General features: G+C 42.1%; 2 protein-coding genes across 2 annotated transcripts in view; both read right to left on the bottom strand.

Moving 5' to 3' along the window:
* Positions 1–2,767: 2,767 nt before the first annotated feature.
* LOC133419462 (SH2 domain-containing protein 7-like) lies at positions 2,768–17,906 on the bottom strand. The gene is made up of 6 exons (XM_061708655.1): positions 17,693–17,906; positions 9,111–9,200; positions 8,875–9,040; positions 6,784–7,014; positions 5,303–5,881; positions 2,768–4,236 (listed from the first exon to the last, which is right to left on the bottom strand). The coding sequence occupies exons 1-6, from the start codon at positions 17,842–17,844 to the stop codon at positions 4,192–4,194; spliced, it is 1,263 nt and encodes a 420-aa protein (XP_061564639.1). The 5' UTR covers positions 17,845–17,906; the 3' UTR covers positions 2,768–4,191.
* Positions 17,907–19,389: 1,483 nt separating this feature from the next.
* The window catches only part of tipin (timeless interacting protein), an 8,912-nt gene continuing 3,964 nt past the window's right edge, over positions 19,390–24,337 (bottom strand). The window contains exons 4-8 of the mRNA XM_061708644.1: positions 23,792–23,867; positions 23,444–23,566; positions 23,256–23,319; positions 22,261–22,485; positions 19,390–20,382 (exon numbers count right to left, since the gene is read on the bottom strand). Of these exons, the coding sequence (XP_061564628.1) occupies positions 20,006–20,382; positions 22,261–22,485; positions 23,256–23,319; positions 23,444–23,566; positions 23,792–23,867 (865 nt within the window). The 3' untranslated portion in view covers positions 19,390–20,005. The remainder of the gene's footprint in view (positions 20,383–22,260; positions 22,486–23,255; positions 23,320–23,443; positions 23,567–23,791; positions 23,868–24,337) is intronic.

The following is a 24,337-nucleotide window of genomic DNA, read 5'->3' as shown; positions in this document are numbered from 1 at the left end:
CATGTGAGCATCAATTACAGAACCTGACTGTAACACAAATGAAAACTGACACTGATTAATGGCCACCATCAACCTGTCATCAAGGTCTGCACAACTCTGTCAATGACACAACGGTTCGTACGGTGTGATCACGGTGTGTTGATGCAAGGAAGCACCTAAAACCGGCAGGACCCCGGCCCATCAGGACGGCCTGAGAGACCCGTTGTAGGCTCTTCTTTGTCGCTCTGGAGGTGTAATTATATATGTATTTTATAGCAAACTGGACACACCCCGTTTTAGAGTTTCTTTTTCCTTGTGTTTTATTTGTGTCTCTTATATTATCTGGTTTATTCTAAATGTATGTAATTCATGTGTTTAGCACTTTAGTCACTGGTTGCTGTTTTTAAAGTGCTTCATAAATAATGTTGTCTTGGCTTACCTAGCCTAATAACCCTAACCAGCCTAAACTAGTTAAACTAGCCCAGGGGTCGGCAACCCAAAATGTTGAAAGAGCCATATTGGACCAAAAACACAAAAAACTAATATGTCTGGAGCCGCAAAAAATGAAAAGTCTTGTATAGTCTTGTGTAAAGGCAGCACATGCTGCATGTTTCTATATTAGTTATAACTGGGGGGAGATTATTTTTTTCCATTGTGCACTTGTAAAAGTAGAAATTTCGAGAAAAAAGTCGAAATGTCAAGATTAATGTTGAAGTACAATCTTGAGAAAAAAGTCGAAATGTTGAGGAAATAGTCAAAATTTCGTGAAAAAAGTCGAAAGGTCGAGATTAATGTTGAAGTACAATCTCGGGAAAAAAGTCGAAATGTCGAGAAAAAAGTCGAAATTTCGAGAAAAAAGTCGAAATGTGGAAATTAAAATGGAAAGTAAAAAGGGAGAAAAAAAAAGAGAAAAGAAGAGAAAAAAAAGGAAAAAAAAAGGTCAAACATTTTAAAAAAATCTCCAGGAGCCACTAGGGCGGCGCTAAAGAGCCGCATGTGGCTCTAGAGCCGGGGGTTGCCGACCCCTGAACTAGCCTAACCCTAACCAGCCTAAACTAGTTAAACTAGCCTGAACTCGGGGTGTACGTCGTCACCGTGCAGGTACCGACCTAAATAACCCTAACCAGCCCAAACTAGTCTAAATAACCCTAACCAGCCCAAACCCGCCTAAATAACCCTAACCAGCCTAAACCAACCCAAACCAGCCTGAACTAGTTAAACTAGCCTAAACTAGTTAAACCAACCCAAACCAGTCCAAACCAACTTAAACTTGTCTAAATCATACCAAACCAGCCTAACCCAGCCTAAACTAGTTAAGCCGACCCAAACTAACCCCAACCAGCCTAACCCAGTTTATACCAACCAACCAAACCAGTTTATACCAACCTAACCCAGCCCAAACCGGCCCAAACCAACTAAACTAGTTAAATCATCCCAAACCAGCCTAAACCAGCCTACGTCCTGTGTTTTTATTGTGAAGCACTTTGAGATTTTCATCTTAAAATGTGCAACATTAATAAAATAAAAACCTGCCTCAGCCTGCCGCTAGCATGGTTGGGCAGGTACTGCAGGGGCCAGCAGACCTGGTCCTGGAGGGGTCTGGAGGGTCCTGGATTGACCCTAATCCACCGCCGGGGGAACAGCTGGTGAACATCTGCAGCAGGACTTCCTGTTCCAGATGTTGTTTTGGTGGAAACATGAGAAATACCTGCTGCCTGTGGTTAGCTTAGCATCATCCCAGAGCCCTCCGACCCACAACCAGCCATCAGGAGAAGATACAGAACCTTAAGAACTGACAAGCTGAGGGCCATCGCCTCTCCTGCTGCCACCCACAAAGATTTCACCCCCCATTCCCAAACTGATGATAATAGCTGGGAGGGAATATGTCAAAAATCATAAAGATTGTGCATTTGGTGACAAGTTTTTGATATTTGGCATGTTAGTTATGGACATAAGTTTTCAAAAACCACTGCAAATTGGGATGACCCCCTAGTGGCCGGTTTGTAGAAAATTCAAAATGGCTCCCGCTGAAAAGACCAAAGGTCATATCTCAGTTTCTCTTAGTCCTAGATTGTTGTATTTTCACTTTCTCTACTTTTTTGGTGGTAGGAATTCAATTCCCGAGATACATTTCCTATTTCAAGTTCATGTTGAAGGTCAAATTTAATTTTCAAGGTAATTTTTTGCACAAAAATTCCCATATCTCCAGAAATGAGTCACATAAAAATATTATATAGGGCTCTAGACCCCTATATCATGATGCATCTGCTTCATTTATTTATTATTGTAGACCTGATTTAACCCCAGTGGTGTTCATTTTTGAGGACTATTCATATTTTATATTCATGCTTCTTAGACGTTGGTGAGAGTTCCAACTGAAAATGTGTTTGTAGATAAAGTTTTCTTTAAACTTGAATGACTATCGTGTGTTAGGTCTTTATTTCAGTACAGAAGTGATGCCAGCTGCCAATCAAAAGACCACGCCCACAATCATACATTCATTGTTTACTATAGTTTTACCTGGCGAGGTACATAAAAATACACTTATACAGTCGTCAGTGGTGTGAACTGTAACCATGGAGACCAAGACTGGTTTTTGTACCCGACTGTGAAAATGTTTATTTCTGCTGTAAAGTTGGACATTTTAACCTGCATGTCTGGATCTGGACACTGGTGGTCCCTTTAATCTTCTTACAGCGCTTTTCTTTCTCTTTCCTTCTGCAAAAAGGATGACGAAACACGGGATCATTTGTTTTATCAATGTCCTTTGTCTCATTGTTTCTGGACAGACATACACAATTGGATATCTCTTAAAATGAATAATGTTCCACCTTTTGAATTAAGCCATATTATTTTCTTCATGGAAGGATTGGAATTTTATGTTTCTGATATCATTAATATAATTTTGTTACCGGGTAAGTACTGGGTATTCATTGTGCCAAATGGAGAAATTGTAAATCCTCATTCCGGGGTTTTATTAACGATTTTAAGATTTTTTTCACATGTCTCAAAATAGTAGAACACCAAAATGCAAGTAAAATAAGTTTAGACCTTGCTTGTTATTTGTTATTATAATTGAATAATTCCTCTCCTTTTCTATGCTCCATTATGTGAATTTAAATGCTTAATTTATTTTGTTATTCATGTGCACCTTTTAAATCTTAGATCGCCTTGTTTTTTTGTTTTTTGTATTCCTTACAAAAATCCCCATTTTTTTATTTTATTTTTTTTCCCTTTCTTATAATATTGCATTTAAATTGATATTTGTCCATTATCCTCTTTGAGAGTTTGTATATTTTCAATAAAGTTTTGTTTAAAAAAAAAGCTTCAGAAAGACAGACTGCTGCGCGGCGCATGCGCCACCTAGTGGCTATTGCCATAAAGCGTTTGCCAACTGCTGAAAATTGTGGAAAAGAAAACAAATGCACAATTTAACTGTACCTGGGCTGTTTGTGTGACAAAAACATGAAACAGGAGACTGACGTTCTTTACATCCCAACTTAATCATGTAAAGGATAACTTTCAATCAGGATTTTAATATCAAAGGGCACATTAAAATAACATTTATCATGTTATTTATGCTGAAGAGAGTTATACATATATCCATCATCCATCCATCCATCATCCATCCATCCATCCATCCATTCATCCTCCATCCATCCATCCATCATCCATCCATCCGTCCGTCCAACCATCATCCATCCATCCATCCTCCATCTGTCTGTCCATCATCCATCCATCCATCATCCATCCATCCATCCATCCATCCATCGTCATCCATCCGTCTGTCCATCCATCATCCATCCATCGTCATCCATCCATCATCATCCATCCATCCATCCATCAATCAGTCTGTCCATCATCCATCTATCCAATATCCATCCATCATCCATCCATCGTCATCCATCCATCATCTATCATCATCCATCCATCCATCCATGTTCTGTGTCCAGTCTGAAATCAGCTTCTAATCCTCCAAACTGAGGATCTTGTGGATGTTGAACCATCGTCCACATAGACGTTTCACAGCTGCAGCAGACGGGAATCGTTGTTTTGGCCCAAAGACAAATACGGTCCAAACTCAGGAAGTGATCCAGTCTCTTTATTTCTAAAACTAGTGATACATGGCAAAGTCCTTTAAAAGAACTTGACAGAAAATAAAAGGAGACCCAACATGGTGACTTGAGGAACTCCGGCAGAGAAATATCCTGTTTATTTCTTCTTGTAGTCTGGAAGGAACTTCTTCCAATTCATATTCTGCAACGAGGAAATAAAAAAGGTTATATCAGGGGCGAACAGTGTTTTTTTTTAAAGAAAAATATTTTTTTTAAATTAAAAGAAAATATTTCTTTTAATTTTAAAATTAATATATATATATTTTTTTAAGATTTTTAAAAGAGGACTAAAAACCTTTTTTAACAAAGCATTTTATCACTAAACAATTCTGTAGTTTTTTTTCCCTAGTTGCTGTTTCTAATTGTTTTATTCTGGCATGTCTGGACTTTTTATCCCTTTTATCTCTTATCTTGATTTTATTATTTCTGTTTCCTTTTAATTACCAAACTGTAACACTTTGAGATTTTCAGTAATGTAAAGTGCATTATAAATAAAATGTATTATTATTATTATTATCATCATCATCATCATCATCATCATCATCTTCATTATTATTATTATTATTATTATTTTTATCATTATCATCATCATCATCATTATTATTATTATTTTTATCATTATCATCATCATCATTATTATTATCATTATTATTTTTATCATTATCATCATCATCATCATCATTATTATTATTCTTATTTTTATCATTATCATCATCCATCCATTATCTATACCCGCTTTATCCCTTGCGGGGTCACGGGGGTCTGCTGGAGCCTATCCCAGCTATTTTCAGGTGAGAGGCAGGAGTTACACCCTGGACAGGTCACCAGTCCATCACAGGGCCACATATAAACACACAAACCATGCTCACAACCACACTCACACCTACGGGCAATTTAGAATCACCTATTAACCTAATATATTAATATTATCATCATCATCATTATCATTATTATTATCATTATTATTATCATTATTATCATCATCATCATCATTATTATTATTACCATTGTTATTATCATCATTAATATTATTATTGTCGTTGTTAGTATTAGTATTATTATCATTATTATTATTATTATTATTATTATTATTATTATTATTATTATTATTATTATAATCATTAATATTATTATTATCATCATCATCATCATCATCATCATTATTATTATCATTAATATCATTATCATTATTATTCTTTTGGACTTACATTTTTCCCCCAGGTGGACTTCTTCTTGGTCTTCACGTCCTCCAGAGACTCGTAGGTGTTGCTCGGAGCTTCAGCTCCCTTGTCCTGGATCTGCTCGTAGGTTCCATCCGGCGGTGCTGCTGGTTCCTGAGGAACCTCAGCGTAGGTGATGTCTCCCTGCCGGGCCGGAGGCCCCCCAGGAGGCTCGGAGGACTGGTACAGGGGGTTGGACTTCAGGGGCTCCTCCCCAGGGCTCTGCTGCTGGAACCTGGAGCCCAGCGCGGTGGGGGAGCAGGTGTGGAGGGAGTAGGTGACACAGGTCACCCTCTTGGGAGGGATGGAGGCCGTGAAGGACTCGTCCTCCTCCTCCTCCATGCTGCTGTTGTCTAGCTGAGGCAGAGACCTTCTCCGGTTCTCCACCTGGTTCAGCAGATCCCCCGGACCAGGACCAGGACCTCCTGGAGACCCCCTGCTGCTGGGGTCTGGGGCTGGGGTTCCTCTGGTCTGGGCTTCACTCGAGTGAGACGTTTCCGGGAGAGACCCACCCAGGATGAAGCCCAGGGGGAGACCTCTCTTGGGGACCGGAGGAACCGGAGAACCCTGGAACACAAGACTCTGTGAGAGGAAGGAGGTTCAGGAGGTGGTACAGATCTCAGAGGGCTGGGGATTGATTAAAATTTCAAGAATCGATTCCATTCTGATTCTTAAAGGAGATTTTGTTTTTGGGTTGTTTTGGTTTTTTGCAAAATAGTTGTCCTTATCTCTTTGATTCACTGTTTGAATTTTGATTCACATCACTATACTGTATGAAGAAAGTCATATTAACATTTAAGCACAAACTGTCCCTTTAAAGTTGATTGCCATACCGTGAAAATGGCATCACACACAACCATTACCTTTCATAAAACTGATTTTTTTTTTTCTGCATTTCTGCTTTTAATTGCTCAGGTATGGAGGACGGTAAATATTGCTCTATTCCAACTTTTTACAGATGTGTTGCTGACAGAAGATTTTCCGTGAAATGGCAAAATCTCTCAACATCTGACATGTTTATGTTCTACTGGGAATAATTAATGACATTTGCAAATCATTGCATCCTTTTTTTAAATTTACATTTTACATAACATACTAACTTCATTAGAATCGGGGTTGTAAAATTTGACAGAAAAGGAATATTTGTGTTTAAATCTGATACCATCGACCACCGTCTCCAAATCTGCGTAAAATGTGATTAAAAACTAAATGCAATGATTTTCAAATCTCATTATCTTCTTTTTTTGTGATTAACATTTTTTTTTTTCATTATTCCGACGATACAATAAAAACAGTAATCTCCCCCTCCCAACAAACAAACCCCTCCCATGCCACCTCTGGTTACCAACATCAACCACTGAGCACCTTCATGTACAGCCATTACAGGTTCACTAACATAAAACTCTGATTAACTAGTTTGATAAATTGTTTAGATTTCTTTTATCACTCAGGTCCAGCTTCTATTTTACCTGCGGCAGCGACGTCACGTCTACAGAAACCGTCCCCGTCAGCTTCCTGGGCGCAGTCTTCGGGGGAAGAACCGGCGGCTGAGCTGGGACCGGTTCCTGCGGGAACTTTTGGGTTTTTCCAGTTTCGCCCTGATTATCTTTTTTCTGGTCCCACATTGTCCGGAGAGCCTGGACACTGACACCAGACTTCCCTCTGGTGTTCACCATGTCATACAGCTCACCGGTGTCGGCCTGAAACGAGCAGGAATACCAGTCACGTCATGGATCCAAGCCATTGGTTTGGAGAAAGAAAAGGAGATGAGGAAGCTGGACGGGTTTAATCTGTGGCACCTCTAAAGATCATATTTTTCTCTGAAATCCCACTCTTTCCTCTTCTGCTCTGCTTCGCCATCAATTATCAATTATCCAAACTAAAGCAATGTTTACCAGGAAACAGCAGTAAGAAGGATGGATAGTTCTGGTTGGCGGTGGATAGTTCTGGTCTGAGATGGATAATTCTGATCCATCCACCACAGACCAGAACTATCCACCACAGACCAGAGGCCTCATTTAAAATGGAGTGCGTAGAATTCATACTAAAATTGCACGTACACCCAAAAGCCGAAAATGGCGGGCGCAAAAAAAAATCCGGATCTATAAAACCGCGTGCACGCAGGTTCTCTTCATAAATCACAGTCCAGCTGGAAGGTTGCGCAGGTGAATCCGCCTCATATCCCGCCCTCTACACGCCCACTTCATACCAAAAATGGTATGTTTTTGCTTATGAATGAGCCTGCTGAGCATGCGCAGTGGCTTCCTGCAGCCTGTTTGGCTTCAGGATGAATGAGACGTATCCAGCCACCGTACTGAATTTCACTGAGATCTGAGATGGAGATGTTGTGGATGAGGTGGAGGACAGGAAAACGACATTATTTTGTGGTCACAGTAAAAGTAGAAAAATAAATAGTATAAAATACAGCGAGTGAGTGGCAGCACGTCGTTGCTGCGCGGAACACCGTGAGTTCCCCGGCGCAACAGGGGGGGGCATGTCCCCCCGTCTTTTCAAAATCATGTTTTTGTCCCCCCCACTTTTTATAGTTTAAAAACTAACTGTAGGATCAGCCATTAACTGCAAATCACACCCTGTGCGAAGGGCCCGGCAGACCCGCTTCACCCCCCGCTCCCCCTCCTCCTCTCCCGTCTCCCCTCAGAGCTGCTCAGGGAAGGTTTATGGTTCCGCGTCACCAACGCAGAGCCTACGGCGTAGGTGCGCGTCGCCGCGTACCCTACGGCGTAGGCTCTGCGTCGTTTTAACGCGGGACCATAATTTAGGCTTACACCCGCACGTAAAGGTTTCACGCGCGCGTAAAACTCATTATATATATATAAAAAAAATCTGTGTCCCTTTAGGGAAGAAATGAGGGGCTCTGTGGAGCCCCTAAACGCTCTACGAAGCCCCTCATTTGTTCTGTCCTAAAGAGGTGGAGGAGGTTCCCCGCGTGTCACCGCGGCTGCAGCAGCACCAGAGTCCTGACTGACTGAGCTTCACACACAGAGGAACACGATCAGCGCTATTTTATTATAAGTCTGATATATGTTGTGATATGTGATGACATTATTAAGAGTATGACATGAATCTGGCTTCATTTCACCACCTCACCGCCTGCGTCACCAGTTCCCCGTGTCTTAAGTAAATTCTTACGGGAGGGTCCGAGTTGCCGTAAAGATAAGCAGATTTTTTGGTTAGTTTTTTCTTTTTAGATCCGAGGCTTTGCGTAGATGGCGGCTTCCGCAACTTTCAGGCGCTTTTTCTGCGCAAGCAAGCTTTATAGATGAGGCCCCAGAACTATCCATTTCAGACCAGAACTATCCTTGCTTTAGTTTGGATAATTGATCATTGATGGAGAAGCAGAGCAGAAGAGGGAAGAGAGGGACTTCAGAGAAAAATCTGATCTTTAGAGGTGCCACAGATTAAACCCAGAGGGCTGGAAATAATCACAACTACGTCAAAGACGCTGTTTCAACTGAAGATGGCCTCCATCTTTATAATGAAGCTAGTCTGAGGCGGCGCCTCCATCTTCATAATGAAGCTAGAGTGAGGCGGCGTCCCACCTGGCAGCAGCTGGAGGTCAGGACCTCTCCGAACGGCTCGATGGGGCTCAGCTTGTAGTGCTCTATCAGCTGGGCCAGACTCCCAAACAGCTGGCTGTCTCCGGCGATGACGAACTCCCCGCCGGGACTCTGGGTGATGACGAAGTGGCGGCATCGGTCCTGGCCCCTGCAGGGGAGGAGGAGGAGGTCAGAGAGCCGCAGGGAAACATGGCAGCAGAGTTCAGGTCAGGCCTCACCTGTAGGACAGGATGTAGCCGATGGCCTTATCGCTGAGGCGGATGAGAAAGCAGCCCAGAGCCTTATCTCTCAGCAGATCCTCAGCTTCCCTGCAGCAGAGACATGAAGCAGCCGCACGGCCGGCAGGCAAATTAGATTCAAAGCGTCCCCCGGCCATGTCACAAAGCCCCGGCCGGCTCTCAGGGATCTGGATCCGTGGTCACAACCATCAGCCAGATCTGCTGATAACCAACGGATTCAGCCATAAATAAACCCTTCAGAACTGGAACCAGTTCCCACACCTTAACCCCCCCGCCCCAACCATCTTGAGGCAGCTGTGATTCATGCAAACTTTCTTGGCAGATAAACTGTTATGGTTTTGGTAGTTTCCTGTTTTATTTTGAAGCCCATGTCCTTGTGTTTAAATTCTGGTTTGACCTTCCTGTTTCCATCTGCCCTGATCGTCTGCACCTGTGTCTCGTTAACCCTTCTGTAGATCTGGGCTGCGTCTGAAATCCCATCCTTCCTCCCTAATGAGTAGCAAAAACAATATTATGTACTATCCATACTCATTCCGGAGAAATGTATTAGTGTGGATTGATGGACACTAGCTAAGCAGAAACTTCCAACAATGCAATGCAGTGGTGTTTGGTGCTAAGTGCTGCGCAGATACCTATATGTCATAAGTATAATATTAAGTATAATAATATGATTATATAATATAATATTATGATTAATATTATGATTAATATTATGATATTCATCTTGTTTGGGCCAGGATAAACGTGAACTGCTGCTGATGTGACAGGAGCTGTTACCATGGAAACAACTCCCCCTCCCAACGGCAGGAAGTGCCGTGTGTCTCTGAGTAGTACGTCCTAATTAATGCATACTACTGATATTTACTCAAAAGTGTGCCGAACTGAAGTATACTTTTTGAGTATATACTGTTTAGTATGACATTTCGGACGCACCGCTGGTCTTTTTTTTTTTAAACAAATCTTTATTGAAAATATACAAACTCTCAAAGAGGATAATGGACAAATATCAATTTAAATGCAATATGAAAAGAAAGGAAAATAAAAATAGAAAAATGGGGATTCTTGTAAGGAATACAAAAAACTAAAAAACAAGGTGCTCTAAGAATTAAAAGGTGCATATGAATAACAAAATAAATTAAGCATTTACATTCACATAATGGAGCATAGAAAAGGAGAGGAATTATTAAATTAAAATAACAAATAGCAATCAATGTCTAGACTTATTTAACTTGCATTTTTGTTTTCTACTCTTTTGAGACATGTGAAAAAAATCTTTAAATCATTAATAAAACCCTGGAAGGAGGGTTTATTTGGCACAATGAATATGGTACTTACCCAGTAACAAAATTATATTAAAGGGATTGTGACATGAAAAACACATTTTTCTTGATGTTTTGTGTTTTGTTGGGTGTCTTGACATCAATTACACCCAAAAAACAACGAACTTTTAACATTCAGTGTATTGTGTGCTTTCTGGGATTTTCCGCATAACTGTGCAAAAACGGCGCATGTGGTTTGGTGGCGGATCGTTACGTAACGATCCGCTAAATCACCGCCCCCTCCACCCAGCTCCCTGTCTCGTCTCCTCTCCTCTCCAGCGCACCATAAAGGCTGATTTATGGTTCCGCGTTACACCGACGCAGAGCCTACGGCGTAGGGGATACGCGGCGACGCGCACCGTACGCTGAACCCTACGGCGTAGGCTCTGCGTCGATTTGACGCGGAACCATAAATGAGGCTTAACACGGAGCTGTTTAGAACCTCTTTTGTTCTAATCACCGGAGGAAAACTGCTAAGAAGACCCGCGGCCACTGACTGGACTTAAGATGAGGGGACAGTGCTGCTTGCATGCCTTTATTTTTATGATTGTTTGCTGTGGTTCGCCGTGCTGCTTTTCCGTGCATGCTTCGCCTGTCGCTCCCGGCTCTCTCCGACGCCGCTGTGAGCGTATGGCTGGAGGAGGAGGAGGTTTGGAGGAGGAGCGGCGCAATGATTGACAGGAAAGGGGGAAAAGGAAGCATTTTTCACGGTGCAAAAAAACACTGTAATAAAAAGCCAGGAAAATAGTACTAGAGTGAAGTTTTTCTTGTTACACTCTTTTAGACACATTTGAGGGATGTTGGCCAAGACTTTTAATAGTGTTAAAAGCATGTTAAAAATTATGTCACAATACCTTTAATATCAGAAAGAGAAAATTCCAAATCATCCATAAAGAAAATAATATGGCTTCATTCAAGAGGTGGAACGTAATTAATTTTAAGAGATATCCAAGTATATCTGGTCTTGTCTTTCCCCTGCTCCCTGGCGGTCTCTACCGTTTCCTCCCTCCGTGTTTTACATGTCAGAGTTTGTAGTTTTGATTCTTCCTGCTAAGCAGCTCTTTGGTTTTGTTTGTTAAGTACAATAAATCACTGCTTTTTGGAACTCCTGCTCTCCTACATCCGGGTCCGACTCCAACCTCATTCCCAACATAAACATCTACAGTTCAGGTGTAGTTTCAATGCTACATGTTATAAATAAGCTAAATAAGAAATACAAGAGTTTATTTGTCACAGATGAACATATCTTTGTTTCATCACCTAGTTCTGCAACATGTCATCACTCTGACTCTGCCGCTGGAGGAATGCTGTGGGAGGAACGGTCGGGTCAATGCTAGAACCTACTGGGTCGGTCCCTAAGGACCATTCAGTCCCTGTACAAACGGGGAAACGGGTCGCTGGTAGGAGACATGGATCCATCCTTGTACAGAACCATCTCAGAACCACCTCAGACTGGTTTAGGGTTGCCACTTTTCAGAAATAGAAATAAGGGAAGCCCAATTTCAGCAGCGCAGGCACCAAAAAAAGGGACATCCCCAAAACGTCTAAACAGCATAGAAATGTATTTATTTTATATCAAAAAACAAAATGCTTTGATTTAAAGTTTAAAGTCCAGCCAAGTTGTATAATTTAGCTACAGGTGAAGGTCGGAAAATTAGAATATGGTGTAAAAGTTCATTTATATTCAACTTAAAAGGTGAAACTCATATATTACCTAGTCTCATTACATGCAAAGCAAGATATTTTAAGCCTTTATTTGTTATAATTTTGATGATTGAATTGTTTATTGATTTCATAAAACATTCAAATCTTTTTTTTTTTATTTGGGGTTTTCATAAACTGTGAGCCATAATCACCAAAATTATAACAAATAAAGGCTTGAAATATCTCACTTTTCATAGTGGGAAATAATATATTTGTTTCACCTTTAGTTGAATTTACTGAAACAAATGAATTTTTGCAATATATTCAAATTTTCAAACCTTCACCTGTAGATTATGACGTCAATAAATAACAGAGAGCAAAACAACATATGTTGCTGTCTTTAATGTATCCTGTCCTTTATTTTGTTCATTATTGTTAGTGCGTTGTTCATGTGTGTCCGTGCGTGACAGATGTGCAGGAGACAATTGTGAAATACAGAATAAACTGTTGGGAATTGGGAATTAAAAAAACTTTTAATTCCCAATAACGTAACAATTCCGTATTTCAAGGGACGGGTGGCGAGCCTGGACTGGTTCCTAGAACATGACGATGGGTCCACTACAGCAGGGTACCGGGTCATTCAGAACCATCAGACTGGGTTTGGGTCAGACAGAACCACCTCAGAACCATCAGACTGGTTCCTAGAACATTCACTACCCGGATCTCGGTCCAACTGGGTGCTGGTGCAGCGGGAGGTTCATGGATGTGGAGCAGCGTGATGCCGTCATGTCCACATGGACCCAACTCTCTGAGGAACGTTTCCAGAACCTTATTGGATTTGAGCCACGAAGGACTGAGGCGGTTCTGAAGGTGAAAGGTGGTCTGACCCGGTACTGCAGGGTGTACCTTATAAAGCGGGAGGAGAGTGTAAACATCCTCCTCACTGGCACCCCCTATAAGGTTTCATTCTCATCTCTCAGACCCCCCCAGTTACTACCAGTCTGCAAGAGGATTTTCCTGTCCGGCTATTAAATTTATCCTTATGAATTTGCTTGGTATGTACATTTAGGTACTGTGTACCTTCAAGGAATTATATCATCCGGTGTTTGTATAGACTGTTTTTTTTTATTAATTTATTGGTATCAGCACTTTTTAATGCAACAAATTGCAGATTTGTGCACACAGCTGCCAACTTTCTCTCTGTGTTCTATTGAATGTGTTATGTGTTTGTTATGTGTGTGTTTGGGCGCGAGCTGCCGAATCAAATTGCCCTTCAAGGGATAAATAAAGTTGTCTTGAATCTAAAACCTCTCTACTCGCCCTCTGCAGTATTTTGTTTGTTTGTTTGTTTATTTTGGTCATTGCTAATATTGCATTAGACCAGAATATATATAAACAAAACAAGACCGAAAAGGTGTAGGCTGAAGCTTAGTTTATTACTCTTTTTTCTGTCAGCTCCTACATAAACCGATACAGAGCACTAAATCAATTAAAAGAAAAACATTTCATATACTTTTTGTATATTGAAAACATTCAATATACTGTATAAACCTATTATCTGTTTAAGTTTTGACACTTACATAAACACACATACAATATGATCATACTTAATGAGCATCTTGTTCTTCAATATCTTTTTTAATATTTGCTATGTACTGCACTCTTTAATTTCCAAAACATTCCACAGATGAACCCATAAACTGAAACACATCTATGTTTGACCTCCGTTCTGTTCTTTGTTTTTGTGAACAAACAGCTTCCTCTCAGTTCATATCCGCTTAGTCTTTGCTGAAACAGCTTCTGCATACAGTCTGGCAACAGATTATTATAAGCCTTGTACATCAACTGTGATCTTTTGAAATCAACAAAATATCACCATTTTTATGAATTCAATATCCATTTTCAGTGTTCGGCCGATGAGTCCCAGACTCCAAACTCCCTCCTCCTCCCTCACCTCCTACTGATCCAAAATCAAATCCTGGTTCACCGTAATCCTTCAAATTAACTGTTAAAAAAAACTGAGCTCCTTGGGGAAAAAGGAAAACAATGAGGCAAATGGTGCTAATATGAAGGGCATATTCGTTAATTAGTTACCTGCAGTAACGCATGGAGTCAGCCAAGGACATGCTACCGTTGCTGCTGCTGCTGGGTTGAGCATGATTCATTGATTGTTATTGCTGCTGTGTGCACTAATGTTTTTGTATGTTGATAGTATTTCCTCCCTTTGATGAAATATTTACTTGGCAAGTATTGCAAGTTGTCTTGTTGTCGTCTTTTTAACTGAAATGTTACCGGACTGTCGAGCGTTTGATCACCGGGGCGCCATGTTTACTATTGACTGCTAGCTTAAAGTGGACCTATTATGAAAAACATATGTTCAGCTCAAAACGGCGCCGCGTCGTGCTGCGTCGCTGTGGCCAGTTAGGACAGTCCAATAGAAAATAAAGCAATGGAATCGATTTTGTCGTTGACGCTCGCTCGCATCGCATGCAGTTATGACACGGTGAGGACACGGTGTAACTCCGCCGGCCGGAGCTTCCGCCATTTTTTCGTAGCGGTGTATCGTGTCATTCAGGCAGCCAATCAGCACAGAGCCTCATTATCATAGCCCCGTCCACTCAGAATCCTGCATAGATAATAAGGTTAGAGAATGGGAAGATAACGACATGGCTCAGGGGCTGAATTTCTAATTTATTTAGCAAAAACAATCAAAAGCTTGTTTTTAAGACATTCAAGGCCTGTTATTATAAATAGGTATTAGACGCCATAATAGGTCTCCTTTAAACAACATAATGATGACGTCGTTCCCACTGGAATCGAAAAGCCAATCATTTGCCAATAAACGATCCCAAGGAATTGAAACACTGGAAACCGGTTCTGAACAAGGACCGGTTCTGGTTTCCCATGCCTACTCAGGACTCCTCTGTTCCAGACCTGCTAATCCAAGTCCAACTGGACCGTCCTTTTTTATTTACTACGTGATGGTTCCATCCGTTTTTTTTTTTCAGGGCCGGATCGTTGGTGTTTGTCTCCATTAGCAGAAATGTCCAGGAACCTTAACGGGGTGAAAAAGGTTCCCGTAGTAGTAGAAGTACTCAGGTCAGTAGTAGAAGTACTCAGGTCAGTAGTACAAGTACTCAGGTCAGTAGTACAAGTACTCAGGTCAGTAGTACAAGTACTCAGGTCAACAGGAACTACCTGGCGCGGGGGACTTAAACATAAAATTGATAGTTAAATCTGAATCTTTTGAGTGAAATGTATTTATTTTATTTATGTATGTGACATTTAATAATTGGAAACCGATCAACTTAATATTTTTTTTTCCATACATAATATGTTTGTATGACACAAAAAAATACAAAACAACCATCACCCCCACCCTCCCTCCCTCCAACCATATTACATAATGCAAAATTATTTTGTGTCACATTTGCCTTGTGTCAATATATACGCAGACATAGTACCTATATATTTACGCAAATATAACACATACAGATACATGTCAATACACCAAGCTGAAGAACAGCACCTTATAAGGTCAAGTACAATTTTAAAACATGTTTTGGAGCACCTCTGCGAATTGAGACCATGTATTAATGTTCTTCTCTCGCGCACCATCGAGAGTTCCATATACACAATATCTAAGAAAGTGAGAGCCCATTGTTGGAATGTTAAAGTACGAGGAGTTTTCCATCTCATAGCCACAATCTTCTTTGCTGCTGTTAATCCCGCAAAAAAGATGCGTTTTTGTGTACATTTGAAATGCAACTGGGATATAGCATTTAATAAAAATATAGTTGGGGATGGTGTAATGTTAGTAAAAAGTAATGAGAGTTTAGAAGCAACCATCCTCCAAAACTCCTTGGCATTCTCAAATCATGTGAAAAAAAGTACCAATTTCATTGGAGGTACAGAGAGTACAGTATGGAGTATTTACCGGTTTCATCACACATAACCTTCAGGGGCTTAGATAAGTTCCATGTACATAGTTTAAATTAATTAATTGGTGGTCTGGGTTACTAGAGGTGAGTAAGATATTTGACCAGATATCATTCAGTAAATGCTTAACTAATACAGGAATTCCCGCTGCCGATAACCAGATTTACCAAAATAAAAGCTTGAGGAAGTCAGACTAAGTTTATAAATCGTAAAAAGAGGATTAAAACCAACTTGTGAGGATAAATGAAGTCATGGACGTCAGAACAGCCTGAAACACCAGAACCTGAAACATCCTTTGATGCGTCTGAGATTCTGTTGCCAGTGACTCCTGGCTCTACTGTGGTTTGTGTCACCGTGAGTGTGTGTGTATGTGAGTGTGTATGTGAGTGTGTATGTGAGTGTGTGTGTGCAGGAAGTATCCGTGATTTTATGAAGCGTGATATTAGCCTGTGGCGATGGATTGACACGTGTGATTGTGACACATGAACAGCTGTTTATCTGTTTTAAAATGGTATATATCTTCCTTATTACTGATATTCTCCTCAGGCTGAAGACTAAACTCTGCTGCTCTTTTATACACCGATGTTCTTGTCATTTGGATTTCTCAGCTCTGAATCAGCTCAGAATCAGGAAAGAAAAGACCTGCAGTCTTTTTGGGAAGTATAATCCAGAATCACGGCTTACACTTTCATTGTTATGCTGATGATACGCAGCTCTATTTTTCTATGAAGCCGGATGAGACAGAACCGTTGGTTAAACTTCAGGCATGTCTTAGGGACATCAAGGACTGGATGTCCAGAAATTTCTTGCTTCTAAATTGAGATAAAACAGAGGTTATCATTCCTGGTCCAGAGCATTTTAGGAAGGGATTAGATGGTGTTGCGATGGCTTCCAGTGCAACTGTGAGAAACCTTGGTGTTGTTATATGTTTTGATCATTTTAAAATACTTAGTTATTTAGCAGGATAAAAACTAAAAACGTATTATTATATCATTATTCAACATTTAATCATACTACTACTCCGACAGGTTGTTAAAGGAAAAATGTTAAAAATGTTATGCTCTCATATTAAGAGACATTTTTCAGAAATATTTTTATGTCCTTGCAATTATTTTTTGTGCGCATTTTATACATTGGTGACACAAAATGAAGTGAGAAAAACAAAATCATATGTATACAGGGTAAACCGAAGAGAAATGTATAAAAAAAACAATTCAATTAAAGATTTGTAACGAATCACTTTACTCTTTTGGGGTGGGGGGACTGGCTGGTCTTAGACACAAGTAGGGGGGCTCCAAGGAAAAAAGGTTGGTAACCACTGGTTTAAACCATGTATTAGTCATGTTTGTAGAAGCGTTTGTAAGCGTTTTTTCCATCTCCGTAATATTGCAAAGATTAGGAAAATCCTCTCGCAGAGTGATGCAGAAAAACTAGTTCATGCGTTTGTATCTTCTAGACTAGATTACTGTAATGTGTTGTTAGATCCAGAATGCAGCAGCGTGAGTGCAGCCTGACGGGGGACTGTACGGGTCAATAGAGGAGCTGCAGGTCTGTCAGCTGATCCAGCGGCTCTAAACCTCAGCAAAGCTCTTAACTACTCAAACTACTTTAACATAAACACAGAAACAACAGTTCAGCCCCCCCCTCCAGCAGACTTACTTTCTGGCGGCGAGTCCCTGGAACCAGTCGGGGAAGTTCCCGTTGTGCAGGATGAGGGGCGCCTGGGTCTCGGTGAACCACCTCAGGACCAGCTCCTTCAGGCCCCCCTCCGGGTCCAGGTCCAGGGACCTGCTCTCCATCCTGGTCTCCATCCCGGTCCGTGTGGAGCTGCGGAGCTGCAGCCTCCTGCAGGTTACGCTGACCTTTGACTTCCTTTGACTGCTGCAGGAAGGAAGCGCAGCCTCATTTGACTGTCAGGTGTATCTCCGGTATGAATAGTGCTGTTGTTTCAGTCCTGGTGACGCTGTTTTCATTTTACTATCTCTGTTCCCGGTGCTTAACCCAGACTGGAGCCGATCTTCATGGAGCTGCAGCAGTTGTGTTGGCTCATTTATTTGTTTAAACCACTGCTGAGGCCACGTTTACACGTATTTACAAAAACAGATATACATCCATCCATCCATCCATCATCTAAACCCACTTTATCCTTTGCAGGGTCACGGGGGTCTGCTGGAGCCTATCCCAGCTATTTTCAGGTGAGAGGCAGGGGTTACACCCTGGACAGGTCACCAGTCCATCACAGGGCCACATATACAGACAAACAACCAGACACACTCACACTCACACCTACGAGTCATCAATTAACCTAGTATGCATGTTTTTGGACTGTGGGAGGAAACCGGAGTACCCAGAGGAAACCCACGCAAGCACGGGGAGAACATGCAAGCTCCACAGATATACAATTTCAAGAAAAAGGTCGAAATATTGAGAAAAAAGTCAAAATTTTGTGAATAAAGTTGAAATGTTGAGAAAAAAGGCAAAATTTCGACTTTATTCTTGAAATTATATTTCAACATTAATCTCGATATTTTGACTTTTTTCTCGAAGTGCACAATAAAAAAAATCTTCCCCTAAAAATATTTTTCTCCTGCATGGCCCTAATACTCTTCCGTACAAATCCCGTTATATTAATCAAAAGCCTCTTTTTTGTATTTTTGAAATTGAGGTCAAACAATATATTAGAACCATTAGACTCCACCAATGCAAAGGCCTTTGAGGCCTTAAGTTTGTGTCTCTTTTTAATGCATTTATTTCTATAGTTCATTGTGTCCTGTTCATTGTCGCCCCCTGGCGGCTGTATTGTGCTGTTTGCATTTTGTCTTTCATAAAAAAAAAAAGCGTAGAGCCAGGAACCTCGGCCCCCCTGAAGGTCTTTTAGGATTAAAGCTGCTGCTTTTAGAAAGTTCCTCATTTCAGAAACTCAGAACTTTTCCCTCAGATGTCTTTTACACGGTTCCTACGGGTGCTTGAAATCCTTGAAAGTGCTTAATTTTCAATGTTGTGTTTTCAAGGCCTGAAAAGTGCTTGAATTTTAGTTTAAGTGCTTGAAATTATAACTCTGTCTTTCACAAAATTGGGATCAGACTGTATATAGTTTAGTGATGAAAAATAACTAGATGTTTGCACGACACGTGCAGCACGATACAATGTACATAATTGTGATAAAACGCGGAAAAAATATTCATGAGTACGGTATATATATTCCTGTAGATATTTTACCCCAGCAATGAGGTGCTTGAAGATTTTGAAAATGACCCTTGAAAGTGTTTGAAAAGTGCTTTAATTTGACCTTGAAAAATTTGTAGGAACCCTGTAGAAAGTTCCTCGTTTCAGAAACACTCAGAATGTTTTCCTCAGATGTATTTTAGTGAGACGGTTTTAGGTTTTTGTTTTTCCCGATTCTGATCCTCGTCAATACCGAGAGCAGGAGGTTCCCGGAGGAACCGGCCCCCGGAACCAGACCCGTCAGGGCGGAGCTACGACCGGACCGTCCAGGTGCATCATGGTCTCTGGACGCTGTTGGTGGTTTTACAATAAAAACTTGTGCTTCAGTCGTCGTCTCAGGTGTTGTGATGTCATCACCCAAGGCCCCGCCCCCTCCCGGTTCTAACTGGGTCGGTATGTTCTGTACCAGGGGACTAAACGTCTGCTGGTTCTGTGGCGTTACGAAGCTCACAGGTCCAGAAGAACCAGAACCGTCTCCGTGAAGGTTCCTGCAGCGTTTCAGGGTTTTAAAGTCTCCGACGCAGGTTTAATCCCGACAGGTCCAGGTTTCATCATCAACAACCAGCTGCTTCTGAAAACATCTTTATTTGGCATTTTATATTAAAAACAAACACAAATCCAGTAGGAACCACCGACTCAGCTGACAGCCCATAATACTCTAGGATGGTTCCCTAGCAACCACTGAACAGCATCGTCTGCTGAGGGTCCAATCAGTCCAGGAACCAGAACCAGGTCCAGGAACCAGATTCAGTTCTGCTCCTCCAGCTCTGTGAGCGGAGCCTCTGGCTCTGTGGGCAGAGCCTTCAACTCTGTGGGCGGAGTCTCCTCAAGGCTTGTGGGCGGAGCTTCCAGCTCTGTGGGCGGAGTATCCTCAAGGCTTGTGGGCGGAGCTTCCAGCTCTGTGGGCAGAGTCTCCTCAAGGCTTGTGGGCGGAGCTTCCAGCTCTGTGGGCGGAGTCTCCTCCAGCTCTGTGGGCGGAGCCTCCTCGGGGCCTGTGGGCGGAGCCTCGTCATCCTGGATCGGGGACTCGTTGGGGACTGTTGAGGACCCAGATGTGGACCCAGATGTGGACTGGTGTCCTGACGGGGACGTCTGGACGCTCTGGGAGTCCGAGGAACCTGGACCTGAAGAATCAGAGTCAACACCCATCTGTTAGTTGTGTTTCTTTTTTTTTTGTCTTTTACTTTTTATTGGTTTTGATTAGGGATGCCCCGTTACCGATATCGGTAGCAGATACTGCTCTCATATACTCGTACTCGCAAAAATTCTCCGATACCACGCACCGATACTTCATTGTTGTTGCAGTTACTGGTTAGTGACTCTAAGGGGAGATGTTGAGCCGCCCCACAGCTCCCCCGGTGAGTGTGCAGCCTGGGGGCTGAGCAGCCGCCGAGCCGCCGCTGCTCAGCTAGCTGTTCCATGTTTCAGTAAATACTATCTTCCTTAATTATACAAACTGGACGGTTGAGTATTACCCTTACTCACAGGGAACTTTATTAAACACTCCACGTAACTCACAGTACAACGTGGTCTCACCGCAGGTACATCAACTGCACATGTGCGGTACTTCACCTGAAGCCGTCCGTGTGAAACAACATAAACAATCCCATGCCTACATTCCGGCTAGCCGCTAATTTAAGCTTAGTGTGGTGGTGGGAGGAGAGTGAAAGCCGTGAGTGAGACTGGCAGCACCGTTTCAGGCAAGACAGCGACAATTAGGGGTGTAACGATACACTAATCTCACGATACGGTACGATACACGATATTGAGGTCACGATAACGATACGATACGATATTATAGCAGTATTTTTTTAACAACCTTGAATGAGGAACACATGACTGGAAAAAACTGTCTTTTATTTGAAAGACACAAAATACAAAACAAGGCTGTGCGTTTGCCCTATTGTTACAGTTTGTAATGCTTTATAGCTGTTTAAGTTTTAAAGAGAAAGCCAGGCCAACCATTTTCCACAAACTGAACTAAAAGTAAATGTCAGGTTTGCATTATGAATCTTCAGTTTCATACAAGTACAAATATTTTGCCACAAACTGAATAGTTTCTCTCATGTATGATTTGACTTTTTCCTTTCTAATTTAAGAACTAAAATTAAATAAATAAATAAAAGTAAATAAATCCATACAATTTTACATCATAAAAAAGATTGATTCATGCTCACCTTATAAGTGTAAGAGGAGATTTATTTTTGTTAAGAAGGTTATTTTGGTAATTCAGGGTTCATTATTTTATAAATGTATTCTTTATATTGTGATGTAAATCAGGGACTATAATGACACTAGTCAGTTTATCTGTAGTGATTAGTCTGTTTTAGATTGGGCGGAGTGATACGCCACAGTACGGCACTAGGTGCTGTGTTGATGTTCTAAAATCCTACACTGTTGAGGGACATTAAAGTACACTGGAACTCAGCAGAAGTTTCCCCGTGTTTATCCTACTCACGACCCAAAAAGGTTTAATTTAATAAGGTAAGGCTTAACTCTACACCAGCCTTACATAAGTAAAAGTTCAGAGCTCAAAATGGGACCGCAACACGGGACTAGTTTTTTCTGAGCAGAGGAAGATTTTGGTCCACGGGTTGAGGCGTGGTCGTTACTAGTCAACACAATAGATTAATATTAATAACCCAATATCGCGATACAGTTTGTCACCTCCATGACACGTATCGTTTTTGTATCGCGACATTTCGTAGCACGATATATTGTTACAAGGGCGGCGGGGGGGGGCATCTCTGATGCTGGAATCAACACTATAGGTACTACAAGTACTTCAGGTACTGCATAAATAACATATTACTGTTCATAAACTCTATAAACAGATGATCTGAAACCTTCAGATGTCCTAGTTCTGGTCCCTGATCCTCAACAGCCATTGGCTGGTCTGTGATTGAGGGCCGGGGCTACTAATGGACCCATTCCAGGACTGCTGAGGTTAAACTTGCGGGTCAAATGTTGTTCAGTGACCTCTGACCCTGCCCCCCCCTCACCTGTCTGCTGGCGCTTCAGCCTCCGGGCCAGAGCCTGCTGCCGGTTCAGCTCCATGCGGCGGCGCTGCTCCTCGGTCAGGGAGGGGGGGGCCGGACTGGACTGGACCAGGGGGGCCGGGGTGGACTGGACCAGCCTCTGGAAAGCATCAACGTCGGTCTCCGTGGAGAACGGATCTGGATCAGGATCCCTGAACTCCTGCAGCTCAGCAGGTGCTGGATCCCCCCCTGGAAGAAGAAGGGCAGACGTTACACATCCAGGACAGAATAAAGAATATATATTTACACTAGGGATGCAACGGCCCTGGACCCCTCGGTTCTCGGTATAAAACCGAACCGTTCGGTTCGCCCTCCGCGGTTCAATACGCCCTGGTGTGCCACGGATTTTCGGTTTTGCCATTAGTTTTGCATTAATGCTTTACAATCCACTGTGTGTGTTTGTGTTTGTGCCTGTCAGATGCAGAAAAGCCCTGTTGTAGCTCCATCCCCTCATCACTTACTGGCAATACTTACAATAACCCCTTTGTTATTGGTGTTTATGTTATGCACATAACACAAACCGAAACTGAACCGAACCGTGGGCTACTTGAACCGTTGCACCCCTAATGTACACACACACACACACACACACACACACACACACACACACACACATTTATATACACACACACATATGTATGTATGTGCATATGTGTATATGTATATATATATATATATATATATATATATATATATATATATATATATATATATATATATACACACACACACACACACAAGTTGAAATGTTGAGAAAAAATGTGATATTTTAACTTTATTCTTGAAATTGTATTTCAACATTAATCTTGACATTTTGACTTTTTTCTCGACATTTTGACTTTTTTCTCGAAGTGGACTATAAATAAAATCTTCCCCTCTCAAATATTTTTTCTCCTCCATGGCCCCAATACTCTTCTGTAGTTTTCACTTCCTAAGACAAACAGGATTCTCCATCTTACCATCCTGGTCCATGAAGTCCTGGTGCAGCAGCGGCATGTCCAGCCGGATCCGCTTCAGACACGTCTGACGGACAGAAACATCACACATCAGAACCTGCAGGACTAGAACCTGCAGACCTGAACCTGGAGACCAGGACCTGCAGGACCAGAGCCTTCAGGACCAGAACCTTCAGCACCAGTCATCTCACCTGAACTTCCTTCTTGCTGCCCAGCTTCTCCACCTTGTCCACAAAGTCTTCAAACTGCAGTTTGGGGTAGAGCCGGTGGGCCCAGTTCTCCATCTTCTGCATGAGGAGCTTCAGGTCCTGGGCCTGGACCACAGACCCCCCCTTAGTTAACGACTTCAGGAGATCCACCCAGAACATTTACACACCACCACCCCAGAGGATCTTCAATACCTGACCCTCAACCTGTACCCAAACTGCCCTGGTCCAGGACCAGGACCCCCCTGGTTCACCCACCCACTAACTTTCCTGGCTCCACTCGTCCACTGTTCTGATCCCTCTCTACTGCTACGTCTGACCTGGAGGTCTCACCTCGTGGCCCTTCCCTCTGAAGCGGACGTCGTCGAACAGAGTCCTCAGAGCTGGAAGTCCTCTCTCCGAGGTCAGCCTGCAGACAGAGACTGGAGGGTGAGACGCCCAGCAGCGGCGGTGAGCAGCTGCTGCTGTTGCTGCTGCTGCTGCAGCCGGGCGCTGAGCAGCAGGCAGCTGCAGCAGCAGCAGCAAGTTTATTCATTAAAGAGAGCTGCAGCCGTGAAGCACAGAGGTCCAATCAATGTTTGAAATTACACATTTCATTTCTTTATTAGCTCAAGAGTGGCAGCGTAAACTTTCAGTTTGAGCAACTGGAAAACCTCTAAAATAGGAAAGAGCTGATGTGCGATGGACTGTACTCATAGATTTAGCAAGAAATCGGAGTTATCGTTTTACAGACTGCCGAAAAATAAGCTTAAAGGGGACCTATTATGGCATCTAATCCCTATTTTAAACAGGCCTTGAATGTCTTAAAAACAAGCATTTCATTGTTTTTGCTAAATAAATTAGAAATTCAGCCTCTAAACCATGTCTTTATCTTCCCAT

The sequence above is a fragment of the Cololabis saira genome, chromosome 2 (genome assembly GCF_033807715.1).
Source record: "Cololabis saira isolate AMF1-May2022 chromosome 2, fColSai1.1, whole genome shotgun sequence".
NCBI classification, from domain to species: Eukaryota; Metazoa; Chordata; class Actinopteri; order Beloniformes; family Belonidae; genus Cololabis; species Cololabis saira.
The sequence above is the reverse complement of the archived record's forward strand: the minus strand, read 5'-3'. Positions and strand labels throughout refer to the sequence as shown.

Coding starts and splice junctions, on each gene's coding strand:
- LOC133419462 (XM_061708655.1), bottom strand. CDS start 17,844: ATGGAGACCAGGATGGAGAGCAGGTCCCTGGACCTGGACCCGGAGGGG. Junction 9,041..9,110: donor GGCTACATCCTGTCCTACAG/GTGAGGCCTGAC, acceptor CCTCCCCTGCAG/GGGCCAGGACCGATGCCGCC. Junction 5,882..6,783: donor ACGTGACGTCGCTGCCGCAG/GTAAAATAGAAG, acceptor CTTGTGTTCCAG/GGTTCTCCGGTTCCTCCGGT.